The following is a 16,810-nucleotide window of genomic DNA, read 5'->3' on the forward strand; positions in this document are numbered from 1 at the left end:
ACTACACACCCTGTTGTGCAGGGATAAGTTATCAAATATGATTATCCTTAAGACTCACAGAAGTTCAGCCAAACCAAAGTGGCTTTGAGCGGGTGTTTCATCGATGAATAGTGTCATCATTATGATTTGGGATCACGTCAAGAAACTTCACCACTGTCAGTTGTCTCATCAGGAGCAAATATTGTGAAGGATGACTCAGTGCTTGAGTAATAAGAGACGGTGATTTCCTGAGTCACAGAGTCTGCTCTTTCATCACTCTATTCATTTCATTGTGCTAACAGAGGTAAACACGATAACCACAGTTACTCACAATGGGCTGAGCAGCTGACGACCGGACAGCCGGGCAGTTGCAATGGAATAACACGAGCCGTGTTATGGAGGGAAATGAAAGTCTGGAAGTGGTTGGCTGCTCCTGAATTGTCTTCGTCTCTTACAGGTTATGGAATAGATGATGTCAGAAGTTCAGGGCACTGTGGAGTTCTCGGTGGAGTTGCACAAGTTTCACAATGTGGATCTCTTCCAGAGAGGGTAAGTCAGTCGTTCTACTGCAGGGTTCAAGCTCTAATAAACGGCTTTCCAGAGCAAACCAGAGTTCAAAACACAGAAAGTCACGTTCTGTTCTTTTAACATCCAATTATTAGAATGAATTGGCCTGATTTTGTGGCTTGTAGTCCGTGTCTCTTCGCATTTACATAATTAGAAGTCATTAAAGCCACAATATGGAATAATTTTGTTATACGAAATATCCAAAAATCACATGCTCTGTGTGATATATTTCATGCAGTTGTGTACTTACATTATCCCAAATGTTCCCAAGAATGTGCAAATCCAAAGAAATTCCTATTTAAAATAATGGCCCGTCCCTTGTCTCCCTTGTATTTGTCGCATATCAGTGACTTAATATCCGCTGCTCCGCACTACCCTCAGTTTCCGGTTGTAGAAACTACGGCAACACGCAAATGCGGAATGGTTATACAGCATCTGGGACGCAGCATCTGTTGTTCTGTTATTATGGATCGCGATTACGCTTTGGCGAGTAAAGGAAACCCAAAAAAGCATAAACGTAGGCCAAATGAGGCAAGCAGACATATGGACAAACGAAGAAATAAAACAAGGATTAATATCGGCGTGACGTTTTCTAAATGGAGAGAGCTTCGCGACCAACTTGGACTAGACAGAGACTCCGCTCTCGCATGTGTTTTAAAAGACAGGTAAGCACATTTGTTTTTATTGTACGAAATACTCATGCACAGATTATTTGAATAGTTATGAATGCAGTTACCCTATGAAACACAGTATATGTCGCACAAAAATATGTAGCCAATAACGTTACTTGTAAATGCTGTGGGTTCGTTCCAATTTACTTTTTAAACGACGACTGTATGACTGTTTTAAACACGTAAAACTGTGTAGCATTACGCTACCAAACCAATTGACAAAGTCCAATATCAGTCGCGGGCTAACGTAGCATTACATTCCACGTTTCTTGCAAGCTAATTCATTACGATGACAAAATAAAATTCATTCATTACCTCGTTCGTGAACATGATGGGCGATCTCCATACGCCTCTGGATGGTGAAAATGACATGTCCCATAATTCCACTCTCCAACATAACGTCATTTAGCTTCGCCTTTTGTTGTTGTTTCGAAAGTGCGCCATATAGCGGTCAACATATTCCATATTGTGGCTTTAATGTATTTTTTTCCAGAAAAGTCTGTACATTCAAAATAAATAAAATAGAAAGAAATATTAAAACAAAATAAAAACAATATAAAAATATTGATTTATTTGTATATATTAAAAAGCATATAAGGTATAATAAAATTAGGGCAGTCAAAAGATTAATCGCGATTTATCACATCCAGAATAAAAGTTTGTATTTACATAATATATATCTGTGTACTGTGCATAATTTTGTATTTATTAACACATACACATACATGCATATATTTAAGAAAAATATTTTTTATAAACATTTATATATCATTTCAATTATTGGTAAATGTAAATAAATACATGTAAATATTTCCTAAATATGTATACGTGTGTATGTGTTTGTATTTATAAATACAAAATGAATATGCACAGTACATAGACATATGTTATGTAAACACAAACCTTTAAAATATATATATATATATATATTTTGTTTGTCCTATATTTGACCAGGATAGAGACTAGAGATTTAAATATCTTTTACAGAAGTGTACTGGCCAAGATGAGCAGCCGGGTTAAAAGCATTTTAACTCTGGTTACATAATAACGCTCTAAAATGACTACATGACACCAAACTATGCAAGTTCATCTGGAGAATATTCCATTCTGAGGGGGCAGCATACTATTTAAAGGCAGTCTTACCAAGAAATATTAATTTATATTACATGTATAAGCTGTACAATTTAAATCATCAATTAAATTAAAGTATGACTGTAATTTTTACAGTCATAGATGTGAGAATATTTCGATCAATAAAAGCATAAAAGGTTGTGGGAAGCCACTGCTATCCTCTATCAACACATTCCTTTTATGATATTATCTACATCACAAGACTACACCTCCATAATCTAATAAAACTGCCTACACTGCAAGAGGTTATCATCCCACATCATATATTATACACCGTGTCATTGCACATTGAAATTTCCTAAATCACAACGAATAAGCTCTCCCTATTCGTCATAAACATTTACTCAGTGTCTTTGTGACACGTCAGAGGAGACCGGTTCAGCAGATTAATGATTGGTTTTGTTGTTTTGACACATTATGTTGCTGTCATACTGTGAGCAGTAGGTGGAGACTGTTCAGGTCATTGTTCAGGGATCTGAATAGAACTCATTTGTGATATTGGCTCAAGGCCGTGTTGATGTGACCTTTCCTATTCTTTATTATGCAGAGCTTCAGGGTAATCAATGTGGTGCTAACCGTGTGTTTAAAGAAGATGTGAAATCAAAACCGATCTGATTTACTTCTAAAATTAATGTCTCTACTTTTGTTGCGTATGATTAACTGTTTGTTATTCTACAGAGAAACTATGTGTTTTCATAATTATTCTTTGATGTAACATTCATGGGTCTGATGGAGTAGAGGTCATGCTGGATGGTGCTCAGCTCACTGCGTCTGATATGAGATTAAATCAAAACTGAAGCATCAGATTTGCAGATCTTTGACTGTCGCTCACATAAACTGGGAAGCTAAATGATGTAATCCCCTGTAAGAGAGAGAGATAAACAATCTTATAGTTGTGTGCCTATAGATGTGATGAATTCAATAATGACTCTCTAACGTATACCTGTTTAGCCATATCCTTTTATTTAGTCTCTGATGTGTGTGGCGGTTGAAACATATGCCGGGGACGCGTCATAACCCGCTGTAGACGTGTTGTAGCGTGTACTTGTGAACTGTTGTAGCAGATTTGTCTGACACGTTTTGACATGTGTGACATGTTATGACGAAGACCCATAGAGCAGAACTGCAGTATACGGAGGACACTTACAGTTTATCTCCAGGGAAAACCAGCACAAAGCCATATGTTAGAGACAGCAGACGGAACAAATATCCTTCAGAAGAAACTGTGCACTGGTGAAGCATCTGCTCCAGTATAATGAAAAATCTGCAAGTTAAAGGGATAGTTCACCCAAAATTGAAAATTCTGTCATTTACTCACCCTCAGATTGTTACAAACCAGTAAACATGTCTTTGTTATGCTAAACACAAAGGAAGATATTTGTAAGAATGTCAGCAACCAAACAGATCTCATTCCCTGTTTACTGCCATAGTAGGGAAAATAAATACTATGGGAGTCAATGGGGGATGAGATCTGTTTGGTTACTGGCATTAGTAACTGAGTAAATGATGACAGAATTTTCATTTTTGTGTGAACTATCCCTTTAAATATGTCCTCGATAAATGTTATATTAGAATACAAAGAACATTGGGCTAGCAGTCAAATCTAACGTTATGCAGGTTTGCTATACTGTATATGGAGTTTGCAATGCAATTCTATACGTCACGTGTTCAGAAGCCGTCAATCTGACAAGTCGTTTTTGATGTGTTTGGTGTCTAAATGCGTGTGCCGATTCATCTGTCTTTTACAGCTTCTATCAGGTGAGAGCGAGTCTGCGTGTGTCACCTCGAATCCCCCACAGGATCACAGCCACAACACCTGGATATACAGGTGAGAATGTCAGCGGTCTTGTATATATATTGTTAAGAAAGAAATGTACCTTGATGTACATGAATATGACTATCAAACAATACCACAATATGAAACCATCAGATTCATTATTTCTTTTGTGTCATATAAACACATTTTGACAAGACAAATCAAGTTTCTCAATGTATTCTCCAGTGTGACCTCAGACTGCTCATGTGTTTACACAAGGTGTAATTTACCTGTGTCCTGTTTAGTGTAAACCATAGCCATCTAACTGCAGTCGAGGTAACAGCTTTTCTTTGCTCGGTCATGTTGTGTCAGGTAAAAATACGGTCTGTTTCCACAACATTCAGGAAGTTTCATTTTCATTTTTTTAGGTCACGCACGCAATTATCAGTCTATACGTTGCTGTTGACACCTGGTTAGGACACTCCGTGTTCAAAAGATCCAAAATAACTATTGTAAAACACATACAAGTTGGCCGGAAGGCCTAAATGCCCATTATAAATCTGCCTTACCATTTTCAAAAAACTGAGATTTCTTTTCTAACACGTTTCTGAGAAGCACTTGATAAAACCACAAGACTGATGTGAGATTTCATTCCAATTTTACATTCACACCCCTGAGAAGGAGAAAAACAGGTGTATTTTTTACTGCTGTCCTCCCGTATTCCTTTTTCTTCCGTGGAGCACGAAAGAAGATATTTTGAGAAATGTCTCGGTGGTTTTGTGACTTCACAATAGAATGAACTTCATTGACTTCTATTGTGAAGTCACAAAACCACCGAGACATTTCTCAAAACATCTTCTTTCGTGTCCTGCAGAAGAAAGAAAGTCATACAGGTTTGAAATGACATGAGCGCACGTAAATGATGAAAAACGTACCCTTTACAAGCGCTTGTAAGCCACATGGAAAGCTCACTGGTTGGAAATCTCGTTTCACATATCTGTGTATATTAAACAGCAAATATGTTCAGATGTGACTTTGTTGCTATACACAACATTTTAGCACACAGGTTGTCGCTGCAAAAGTACATTGCTTCAGAGAGCAGAGAGCATGTCATATATTTTAAACAAACATCTGATGAACGTCAAATTTAATCATGAACGCTGTGCAGGATTTGTTTCACTTTTAACAAGGAATGTTTTAAAGATGTTTTGGAAAGCAAACATCCAGATTAAAGAGTTAATCATCCAGATTAAAAAAACACAGGGAGGAGAGACGTTGATCCCTAAAAGAAAAAGAGAATATAAATGATAGTTTGTGTGGGAGAAAAGTGCAGTTGATTGAGCTTTAGTTCTGCTCATGAGAGATAAAACTGAGGTACGTTTGACTGACGCGCATGTGTGTGTGTGTGTGTGTGTGTGTGTTCGGCCTCTGTCTGACATTGAGTCTTGGCACTGCTCGTCTGACTGAACACCAGCAGAGCTTTGAATCAGACACTCACTGGCATCAGTGGCCATTTTGGATTCGTCATCCAGCATTCTTGCGCCGAAATTATTTCAGCTTCCAGTTTTAAAATGTCATCTGGACATTTGGCTGACTGACCGAACAAAGTGATCTGCCTACTAATGCAGACAAAGAAAACATTTGAAACATGTATACTGTATTAATAAAAAAAGTCAAAAGTATAGATCAACATTTATACTTTTGATATGAAGACATATGCTTAAATGTCTGAAAATATTTTTTTTTATTGCAAAAAAAAGTTTTTGAAATGGATGATGTTGGTGGAATAATGAAGAAAAATCTGCCAATAAAAGCCCATAATAAATAGGAATTTACATTTCATTTCAAAAACACCTCAGGGATCTCAAGTGAAGAGTTGGTTGATAAAATGCCAAGAAAATATTTCTACAAATTCTAGGTAAAGGGTGAACACTAAAGATAATTTAATATAACACGTTTTGATTTATTTTGGATTTTCCCAGTTATATTTGGGATACCGTTGTGAGTTTTTATATTAATACGTGGAAAAAATATTAATAATAAAGTAAGTGAGCAATTTATCCTAAACATTTGAACGGTAGTGCAGATAAATAAAAACAATTATTTGTGTTTACGTCAAAACTCAGTTTTTCAAAGTTTTAGGACTTTATATCTACCACCATACAGAAATTGAACATTAAAGAAGTGACATGACTGAAAAGAACTATCTACTTTAAATTGAAATAAGGGTTTTTCAGTACATGTAGAGAGAAATGTAAACGTCTACTTCTGTTCTCTCTCTCTTGTCTGTGTCATCCATCACAAACACTCTCTATGGTTCCTCTGGTAAGATCAGACTCTACGGTAAGACTCTCTCTGGTTATCAGCCGAATGTAGAACAGTTTTGGGCGACACAGAGAGAAAGACAGTCGGAGGGTGAGCGAGACAGACGCCTCAGTGGGGGTCTGTCTTTAAGCGAGACCCTCGCCGTGTCACTCTGCACCTCTTTGACACTCGCTATCATCTTCACAGCGGAAGAGAAACCCCGCTGAGTTGTTCTCATCACAGACACCATCTCTGTCTCACTGTGCGGGGATGGGGATTTGATGGTTATGTTCTTGACAGTTGCTGTTTTAGGGTGAGGTCAGTGACCCGGTGGAAAACAAAAAAACACTGGATTCTTTCACAGGAGAATACTGATGCTGATGAATTGTTTTATTGAACTTGCCTCAGATTTTTTCCCTTCAATTACTTAGAAATAAATTTTAAAATGAGAAAATGTTAAGATAAGGTAAGAAATTAAAGTAAAATTAAAATAAAATTTACCTCGGATTATCAGGCTTGAAAGAATTTGTTGCGAAGTATTCAAAGATTCAAGCTTTCTCTATAGATTTCTAAAAGTTTTCATAGTCACAAACACACAAATCAGGCGTAAGTGTAAAAGCTGTACGTAACACGCTGAATATGAATGAAAATCTCTCTCTCTCTCTCTGCTGACAGTCGTTGAGCTTTGACGTGAAGAGTGGAGAAGTCCATGTGTCTGTTCTGTGTCTGTCGACAGGCGAGTGCAGTTTCGTCACCGCCGGGGTTCATGATGGAGGGGTCTTCAGTCGGATATTTCAGATCCTCTACAGGAATGAAGAGGTGACCCTTGAAGACCGTATGAACTTCAGAGTTCACCTGCTGCTGGACGGAGAAAGGGTGAGTATTGCTTGCAGGTTTATTTTTTCGTTTCGCAACGTTGGCTTTGATAGACTAGCTCATATGAAAAGTTATGAAATGTGAGAGCGAGAGAGAGAGAGAGAGAGAGAGAGAGAGAGAGAGAGAGACAGAGAGAGAGAGAGAGAGAGAGAGAGAGAGAGAGAGAGAGAGAGAGAGAGAGAGAGAGAGAGAGAGAGAGAGAGAGAGAGAGAGAGAGAGAGAGAGAGAGAGAGAGAGAGAGAGAGAGAGAGGGAGAGAGGGAGACAGAGGGAGAGGGAGGGGGAGGGAGGGGGAGAGGTCTGATTTCTACAGCCATCTTTGCCATCTTTTCTATTAACCTTAAAACTGTTATCTCTGTCTCTTCTCCTTCTGGTCTCACTCCATCTCTCTCTCTCTCTCTCTCTCTCTCTCTCTCTCTCTCTCTCTCTCTCTCTCTCTCTCTCTCTCTCTCTCTCTGTCTCTCTCAGAGATAAAAGTCTAAAAATAGCTTTCCATTTCCCCAGAGTGCAAGTCGAATCAATCCTTGTATCAATAATTGAAGTGGCACTGTTTGTTTTCAGAGATCGGTGTGCAGTGAGATTTCTCTGGGTTCATAATACATCCTCCACAATCATGTTTTCATTTAAGCGACCTTATAGAAAAAAATAGGATATTCACACGTAAACACGTTTATTGCATGTGCACGTGGAAGCGTGATCTGCTCTTGTTTACTTACACATGGAAATAGCTTTCGAAGCCCAAAATGTGCACACGTGAAACATTGCGAGCATATGTGAAATGTTCCCAAACCCCAGCAGGTAAAATTCATGTGGTTTTTCCATAAGCACATAGCCATGAAAATAATCAGCGAGGTATTCCAGGGCGAGCTTCACTAGCACAATTATTCACGTGTAAGGTTATGGATTAAAACAAACATTAATTATTAAAATTGACCTCAAACCACAGACATGAATGAGACCTGAACGGTTTCTGTTGTTTCATTAATAGCATTTGATTTTTCTCAGACAGTGCGTTAACCAACATCGATTGGTTAATTGATGAAACACTAGAGCGGTGCAAGATTGATCATGAAGATTCTCTTTCCTTTAAAATACCCGCTGACTCTTAATCCTGTACTTCAGGTCTTGGTTTTGTTCGCAGTTTTGTGATGTCTCTTTCAGGTGGAAGAAGCCATGAGCGAAGTGGACGTCCAGCTTAAATTAGATCTGCACTTTACAGACAATGAACAGCAGTGAGTATCTCTCTCCTCTTTCATCCATGTCTCTGCATTTTGCCTTACTATATTATTGTTTCGATACGATTTTTAACAAGTATCACACCCCTTTTTTCTGCAGTATCTGCAGTATGGAAATTTTGGTAAAGCTTTAAATTATGGCCCGCAATTTACCGCAGAATTAAACAAAATGTACAGCGTAACTAATTTGTAAGAATAATGTACATATCTGTAGGTAAAGGGGAACATGATGCAAAATTTGGGGAGTAAAGAAGTCAGAAAATTCAAAAAACGATTTATACTGTAAGTATTTTAAATCCAAGGGGTAACTATTTTAATCTAACGTGGTATGCATGACCTGCAGCATGCTATACAACAATCTTAGCGTGAACATACACTACATTTTTGTAATCACAATGTACCCATAAATAAGATACTGTGGAGATTCATTAAGAACGAGGTTCTTATTTTATTATTATTATAGCAAGCATTAAATAAGGGGAAATGATTTGTTCAGTTTTTGCACAAGCAAAACAGCACGAATGAAGCATGAAGACTGTCTGTCAACTGTAATTTTGAGTTTTGACTTTAGGATTCATTTTTATTTGATTGATTTTAGGATCGTTGGTCACAAATAATAAGTTATTTTGATGAGTTTTAATGTGTAAAATGTGCAAATCAATGTGGATCTTTTGAGACTATAATCAAGTATTTTAAGAGCGGTTTGATTTGGATGTTTATATGGCATGAAGTTCCCTCATAAATATTTTTTTTTAATTTTCCTTACTCTTACCCATTTATTCACCAAACTTTATCTACAGATATGTACTGTAGAGGTACATTATTGTTACAATTAGTTACGCTGTAAATCCTGTTTAATTCTGCGCTACATTGCGGGCTGTAATCTAAAGCGGTCCAAAATCCAAATGTTCACAATGCATACAATACCCAGATGCACAACCTTTAGCAAACTGTATCAAAAATTAAACAAACACAGGACACTTTGCGCTTATTCGATCAGACAAATGTAAAGGCATCTTTTCAGCACACAATTAGGGTAAAAATTGCTATGCGTATTCATTTTATATTCATATGCATGCTTTGCACATATATATTTCACTTATATTATGTTGTAAATTCTCTTAAATTTGGGGATTTCTTTCATTTTATTTTTTACTTATCTACAGTATATCATTTCATAAACTGTGGGAGTAAGTACCAAGCATTTCATTACATGTCCTACATAAAACTAAAAATGTATTGATGTCAAACGTCACTAAATTAAATGTGCAACATTGAAAGATGTTACAGGTTCACATACTATTTAAAAAGTAGCGCATACTGCAAAGTAATATTCCATTAAAGTAACTATTCCGTTAGAGGCACACTCTTTTTCATCCCATCTGAATCTTTCTTTTGCTGTCTTTATTTAACGTGCTGCGGTGAGAGAGTGTGGTAGAACCTCAGGCAGGCACAGCATGCGTGTGTGTCTTAATCAGGAGCAGTAAGCGCAACATTGTGCGCACACACACTCGTTCTTTTTTTCAAGCAGCGTGAGCGAGGGCCATTACTGCAGTCTCTCACCTGCAGCCGGGCCTCAGAGCCGAGATCATCAGCGGCCCCTGAGACGAGAGGGCCGTCTCATTATCTGCACTAGCCGTCCATGTCTGTGCTCCTCAAACAGTCTCCACATCTCCTGAGATTTCTCTCTTCTCCTGTTTTTAGTTGCTCCTTTTCTCATCATCACACTGTATCTGTTTTTGGACAAAATATAACAACAATTTAATAGTTTAGTGTTTGACGATTGACTAAATGTTTTTCTTATCAAAACGTGTGTGTGATGTTAGGTTGGCGGACATCTCCTCAGTGCCTCTGATCAGCAGCAGGACGTTGGGTCTTCACTTCCATCCACATCATGGCCTTCACCATCACCTGCCCGTCATGTTCGATTACTTCCATCTGTCGGTGATCTCCGTCTCTATTCACGCCGCCTTGGTGGCACTGCACCAGCCGTTGATCAGGTGAAGGCGAGCCCGTACTGATGCCCTCCTCATTTACAACATGTTTTTCATGAGAAGTACACAATTCATCTTACACACAAACAGGCTCTGAGGATTTACTGTTATGATGCACTGTAGTATAAATTATACAAAATATGTCAGTCATAACATCATCGCCAAAGCACTCACATGTCTTTTAGAAGTGATATGTTTTACTAGTGCTTTAACCCAGGTGAAAAAAGTGCACTATAGTAAAATTAAATATACTTTAAGTGCTCTATTTTCATGCACTAAATGTGTACTTATTATACAAAAAACATTTTTAGTACTTCTTAAAATAAACACAAGAAGATCCAAGTTTACTAAATTTGAGGCACCATGAATAGAAGTAAAATATATATATATATATATATATATTATACAAAATTATACATATGCATGAATATCTGATTTTGGAACCAAACTCTTCAAACATAAGTACAAAATTAATGTGTAACAATAGAGCACTTTATGTACATTATATACTGTAAGTGTTCTTAGTGCACTTTTTTATCAACTTCTGTTCCTGCGTCTGCTTGTGGCACGATGCAGTTTGACGTTTTGCTGTCTGCCAAGTTTTTAAAGCCTGTTGTGCAAATGTAAAACATCAAAAATATTATTACAAACACCTCAACAAGTCACATACACATGAAAGGGCCAGATTTACCAGCCGCTTGCAGCAGCGCAAATGCCTATTTTGGCAAAAAAACAACAACTGTATTTACTAAAGACACGAAGTGAAAATTAGCGCTGAAAAGGCGTGGACACGGCTGTTTTTGCGACTGACCTTATTGCATATGCATTTGTAGGAGTTTCCTCTTCAGACACAAACTTTACGGGAGGAGAATATTTAAATGAATCACGCAACGTGATTTACTAAGGTTTGCGCTGGTCATTTTACTGGTATTTGCTGCTTTATTTAACGCCCAGATTGCGTTGGGCATTATGGAAATAAGATATTGCGCCTGGGTTTTTTAATGTGCACCTTGTTAGTAAATCACCCGCAGATATGTTTAGTAAAGCTGGCCCTAAGTTTTAAGATGTAGGGTTAAAGATATACATAAGACCTCAGGAGTACAAACAACAGTCGCTCTCTTTAGCAAACACTACTATTACTAACTTGCTGATAAACGGCAGCACAATGTGTTTGTGACTACACGAGTAACCCAACTGTTTAAGTTTGGAGTGAATATTTTTGAATTTGTCTCTCCTGAGCAGTGTTGGCTGTAACTAGTTACTAAGTAATTAGTTACTGTAATTTGATTACTTTCTCCTTTAAAAAGTAAAGTAAGGGATTACTCTTATTTTTTCTGTAATTTAATTAGTTTCTTCAGATGTAATTGAACTAAATACTGTGCAATGTATACAATAGTGGAATTGACATTAAAATTCAAAGTCTAACTTTAAAATGAATGCATTAATGTATCTTTGTCACATTTGTAATACTTTAGTCAGTTAATAAAAGTACTTTATGTAGTTTGTAGTGTATGTATTTATAGTATTTATTTCTTTTTATTTATTTATAGTTTCTATTTTAGTCGTTTCGTGTCTATCCTTGAATCACTTAACTAATCAAGGTTGATACAAGATATTGAAAGTAATTAGAAATAAGTAATTAAATACTTTTTGGAGAGAGTCATTTCTACAGTAATCGAATTATACGATTGAATATGTAATTAGTAACTAGTAATTAATTACTTTTTCAGAGTAACTTACCCAACACTGCTCCTGAGTGTAAAAAGTTAGATGGTCAGAATAATTAATAGTATTGTTCTTTTGAATTCTGTGCAACAGCGCTCAAACCCGAAGCGTGTTTGTCAGCTGTAAAATAAAATTCGAAGAACAAAAGCCTCATTAGAGAAAAATATTTTAAGAGCCGACATTTACAAACAGCTTTATCTGGCTAATGGGACGTTTGGGCATCTTTGGCAAGCACAGGATTCCTGTGTGCCACTTGTTTTTAGACAAATACCCTGTATAAATGCTTTTCTAAGTGGATGGTTGATGAATCGTCCTGTAGACATTCCCACTGAGAACTTGTGCCGTAATTTAACCGATAACAGGTGCAAACAGCGATCGCTGTAGAGCGACTAATATTTTGTTACGTTTCTTTCAAGTTTTACACGGAGCGGTAAAGGGGCGTGGCTTGGTAGAGGCTCTCCTGAGAGTGAGGCTCCGCCCTCTATGATGTCAGTGGAGAATCTGATGTTCGGGGCGGGGTATTGCAAACCTGTTCTGACAGAGGTAAATTTACACATCGAATATGATTCAAATAATTTGTTTGTAGAAATGTTTCTCTGTTATTGAAACACAGACATTTAGCAACAGCAATGTATAATATGACCTGCCACAAATCTATCCGTCGACACTGTGGATAAAGTAGCCCTCCACTTTTCACCCAATTGGCTGAATGAGGATTTTTTACCCTGCGGAGAATTCCATTAAAGCAGGAGCCGGTAAACTGGTGTCGTCACTCTGTAGGGTTCCTGTGTTAACACCCCCCCTGCAGGGCGTTTTATTAAGTACAGCGTGTCGGTGGAAGCGAGGCTGTGTTTGATCATAGTAACAAGCTCAGCTTTAACGGCCTCAAACATGTAGAGCAAGCGTCTCTCTCTCTCTCTTTCTCTCTCTCTCACTCACTCCATCCGGGGTTTAACAGCTCGCCAGACTCAGCACTTTTAACTTATATTGTTGTAATATGACGTTTTGTAGATTCCACTTCCTCGACTTTTCTCTATGAAATAGATACTGGAAGATCGTTGGGGGATTTTTTTCTCTTTCTAACGTTGGAACTAATGCACATGGCTCCTGTATTTTGACCCGTCAGCCAATTAAAAAAATGTCAAAATGTTGGTGCATTAAATAACAAAATATTGCACCATTTGGCATCTGCAAACAGATGAGACATTGTCATGGAGTTATTTTTGCAACGCTTCACGCCAGCTGTTGTCAAAATGATTTTAAGTGGCTGATGTATGAATAATCACAGGTGCAGTTTATCACGTTAACTATGGGCATGTTAAAATGTTTTTTGACCTTGTTTTTCTAGAAGAAAATGTTATTGCTCAGACGTTTCTCTTTTATAGCTCAGGATGTTTGATGGAGTTCTCATTTAAGAATCAACTTAGTCCCAGATGTTTCTTCTCAAATTTTCTAGGAATAAATGAGTCAATTGTTGAAACACATGATGAATATGGAGGTGTTAAATTAATGCAGATATTAGAGGTAAAATAATCTAGATTTGGGTAAATTTGAGAAAGGTTTGAGTTCATATTGAGTTCTTTAATTATATCGACTTTTCATTGTAGACTTTGAGTTTGAGACATTAATGAGACATTTGTGAGATTTCTGACTCTCTCTTTTCTCAGGAGAAATCTAATATAATGCAATGACAATCATACAACTGCCTGTCTTTTTGGGACTGCTATATAGACATCACATGACAAAAATTCACGAGACATTTCGACATAAAGCCCAGAACAGATGTTGGTGAGAGAGTAAAAGAGAGAGACGGAGGTTGAATTCTTACGGCACGCATCTGTTTAAGTGTGTGTCAGAGGGACGGAAGTAAATATAGAGCACAAAGCTTCAAACGTATAATGAAAGAGTTGAGATATATGCTTCACGCACACAGGTATGTATTTGATATAACGGCCCAGTAGTGTTCAATATGACTGTGAACATGTGAGATATTTACCTGCCCCTTTTATTTGTATAGAGCTAAAAAATCTTGCATTTAAAAATCCTTTGCGTTAAGCACTTTACCTTCAGGTACATTGAGTGAGGTAATGTGTCATGTGACAAGATTTATTTACTATAAAATAGCAATTCATAACAATCTCATTCGTACATTTGTAGTATTTAGTAACATTAAGATTATAGGTACACTGTTAAAAACAACTAGTAGGATTTACTTAATTTATTGTGATTATTTGAGCAAGTTTTGCACACAGATGTTGTTAAGTAGATTTTACTTTAAATTATTTTTGTACTTTTTTTTGCACTTTGTGCACAAATAACACAAAAAATTAAGTAAATCCTACTAGTTGTTTTTTACAGTGTGGGACTTCATTCTTGCTTCTTTCTAATAACTTTGTATAAAAACATTGTATAAAATCACCACCTCTTAAAATAGTTACGTATTCCCATGAGATCAGGTTGTTTATATTGGCTTGTGCCACCCAACGGTCAAAACACTCATTTCAGCAATTGTTGTTAACCAACCAAATCTTCAAGTTTTGATGTCATATGGTGCTGAATTGCGATGCCCCTGCTGGTTTAGAAAGATTTTCCCATTATAATCACAATTTCACAGCTCGCTGATGCTCATACGCAGATTTATCGACTGTATCTTTTAAACACAGTGACATTAATAAATCATGCTTGATAGAGCTTTCAGTTATCCCGAGGATGCTGTAAATCGAATAAAACGGATCATTACGTATTGTAAACAATTGCAATTCTGTGTGCACTTACACTTTTGCTGAACGTGAACATTTCTAGCAGTTGGCAGGACGCCTTCATAAGCGAGTGCCACGTATACAAACTTCATTTTTACGGCTGGGAAACTGACTGTGCGTAAGCTTTTACACTGCTTTTGATCTTCATCTAATTATTGAGCTTCAGGCCAAAATAAACGTACAGCTGCGACTCGGCTGCTCATAATATCTACAAGCAGATCGCTTTACGCAACACACGAAAATTATATTTGAATCATTACAGAATCATGCAATGAGCTATTATAGAGCAGCATCTGAGCAAAACTATTTGCATTTTTTTTTTTGTCTAAATACCATCGGCAGACGTGAGTGTGTTAAATGACTAATGAGTGTTTATGAGAACTCAAAAGTAGCTCTCGAACTCAAGTTGTAGGTCTGAGAAAGGCTTTGTTCTGTATTTATGAAAGCTGGTTATGTCTGTGCAGAAATAACAGGGAAGAAATGTGACACACAGTAATGTATGACCTTTGACCTCTCATGTCCTGTGTGTGTGTAGGGCAGTTTTTATGTGGCATCAGAGAACTGTCTTCAGAGAGCGTTTACGTGGCACAGGCACATCTGTAAACTGTTGTTGGCCGCTCACAGGGGTCTGCGCTCCTATCACACGGCACTAATGAAGGAGATTCCTCAACTCCAGCGCATAGACATGGGTACGAACACAACCTCTTATGTAATGACTGCTTAATACTCACTTACTTCTTTTCCAAACAGCTCAAAAATGAAAGTTCACTCATTATTTATTCAGCAAACCCGCTTTACTTTCTTCTGTGGAACACAACAGGAGACGTTAGACAAATACTTTACGCGCGAGCGTGCCTGGACTGCTGTAAACTTACGGTCTGGGTTTGGTTAGTGTCTAATAACTAACAACTTTTTATGTTTTATGTAATTTATGTTAATATTAATTACTATTGTTATTTTATTGTATAATAAATTGTATTAAATAAACGATTTGTTGAATTTTGTTGTATGTTCGTTTTATTAAATAAACAATTTGTTGAATGAGTCCTGTAGTTTAGCGGCATTTAAAGAAACCGTTTGGTACATTGACATCTAGTGGTTGAGCTTGGTATCGCAGTTTAAATTCAAAGTAGCGGTTCTTCTCGGTTTCTTTTGCGTGCTATCAGAAATAATCTACAGTAGAGCTGAAGATCTTTCCCCGAACCCGACGGTTTCGGTCTTAATTTCTATCATTTTACACGGGCTCGGTCTTGCGCGGTAAATGAGCGGTCACGTGATGCGTTCCGATTAGCGCCAGAAAGATGCGAATATGGATGCTGAGGAGGTGAAACGGAGGCTTGCCTCTGGCGATGACGTTTTGGTTGCACCAGCAACTAAAGGAAAGTCTGAGATGAGGAAAAGTTTTGACCATGTGCATAATGAGAATAATGAGCCAGTGGGATATGTGAGATGTTACGATGTTACAGAGGACTTATTTTATTTCTTTGTTCCAACTTCCAAGTGGCCTATAGCCTACGTTAGTCATTAATAAATTATGTTAAAACATGTATAAATGACGCATTCTTGACAAAAAGCTGTGTGCGTGCTCACATTTGAATAGCCTAATGTCGAGCTGTAAACGGGTTCGGGCTTTTAAAAAGCTGTCAATCAAAATGTACTTGTCGGGCCAATTACAGCTCTAATCTACAGGCACTCTATTGTTTGTGAATGTGTACCGGAAGTTAAGGGCAGTCCACGAACGCAGTAACGTTTGTTTAAGTTGTCACTTTGAAACCGTCCATAGTGTCAGACTCAATAAAGCACAAAAATAAACA

The 16,810-nt window shown here is 37.4% G+C and overlaps 1 protein-coding gene across 1 annotated transcript in view; it reads left to right on the forward strand.

Moving 5' to 3' along the window:
• Positions 1–16,810, forward strand: part of fam135b (family with sequence similarity 135 member B) — a 37,875-nt gene that overhangs the window by 7,454 nt on the left and 13,611 nt on the right. The window contains exons 2-8 of the mRNA XM_057354542.1: positions 437–528; positions 4,097–4,176; positions 7,145–7,284; positions 8,445–8,515; positions 10,345–10,518; positions 12,654–12,780; positions 15,532–15,685. Coding sequence (XP_057210525.1) covers positions 449–528; positions 4,097–4,176; positions 7,145–7,284; positions 8,445–8,515; positions 10,345–10,518; positions 12,654–12,780; positions 15,532–15,685 — 826 coding nt within the window. The 5' untranslated portion in view covers positions 437–448. The remainder of the gene's footprint in view (positions 1–436; positions 529–4,096; positions 4,177–7,144; positions 7,285–8,444; positions 8,516–10,344; positions 10,519–12,653; positions 12,781–15,531; positions 15,686–16,810) is intronic.

Source organism: Triplophysa rosa, linkage group LG16, assembly GCF_024868665.1.
Source record: "Triplophysa rosa linkage group LG16, Trosa_1v2, whole genome shotgun sequence".
In the NCBI taxonomy this organism is placed as follows: Eukaryota; Metazoa; Chordata; class Actinopteri; order Cypriniformes; family Nemacheilidae; genus Triplophysa; species Triplophysa rosa.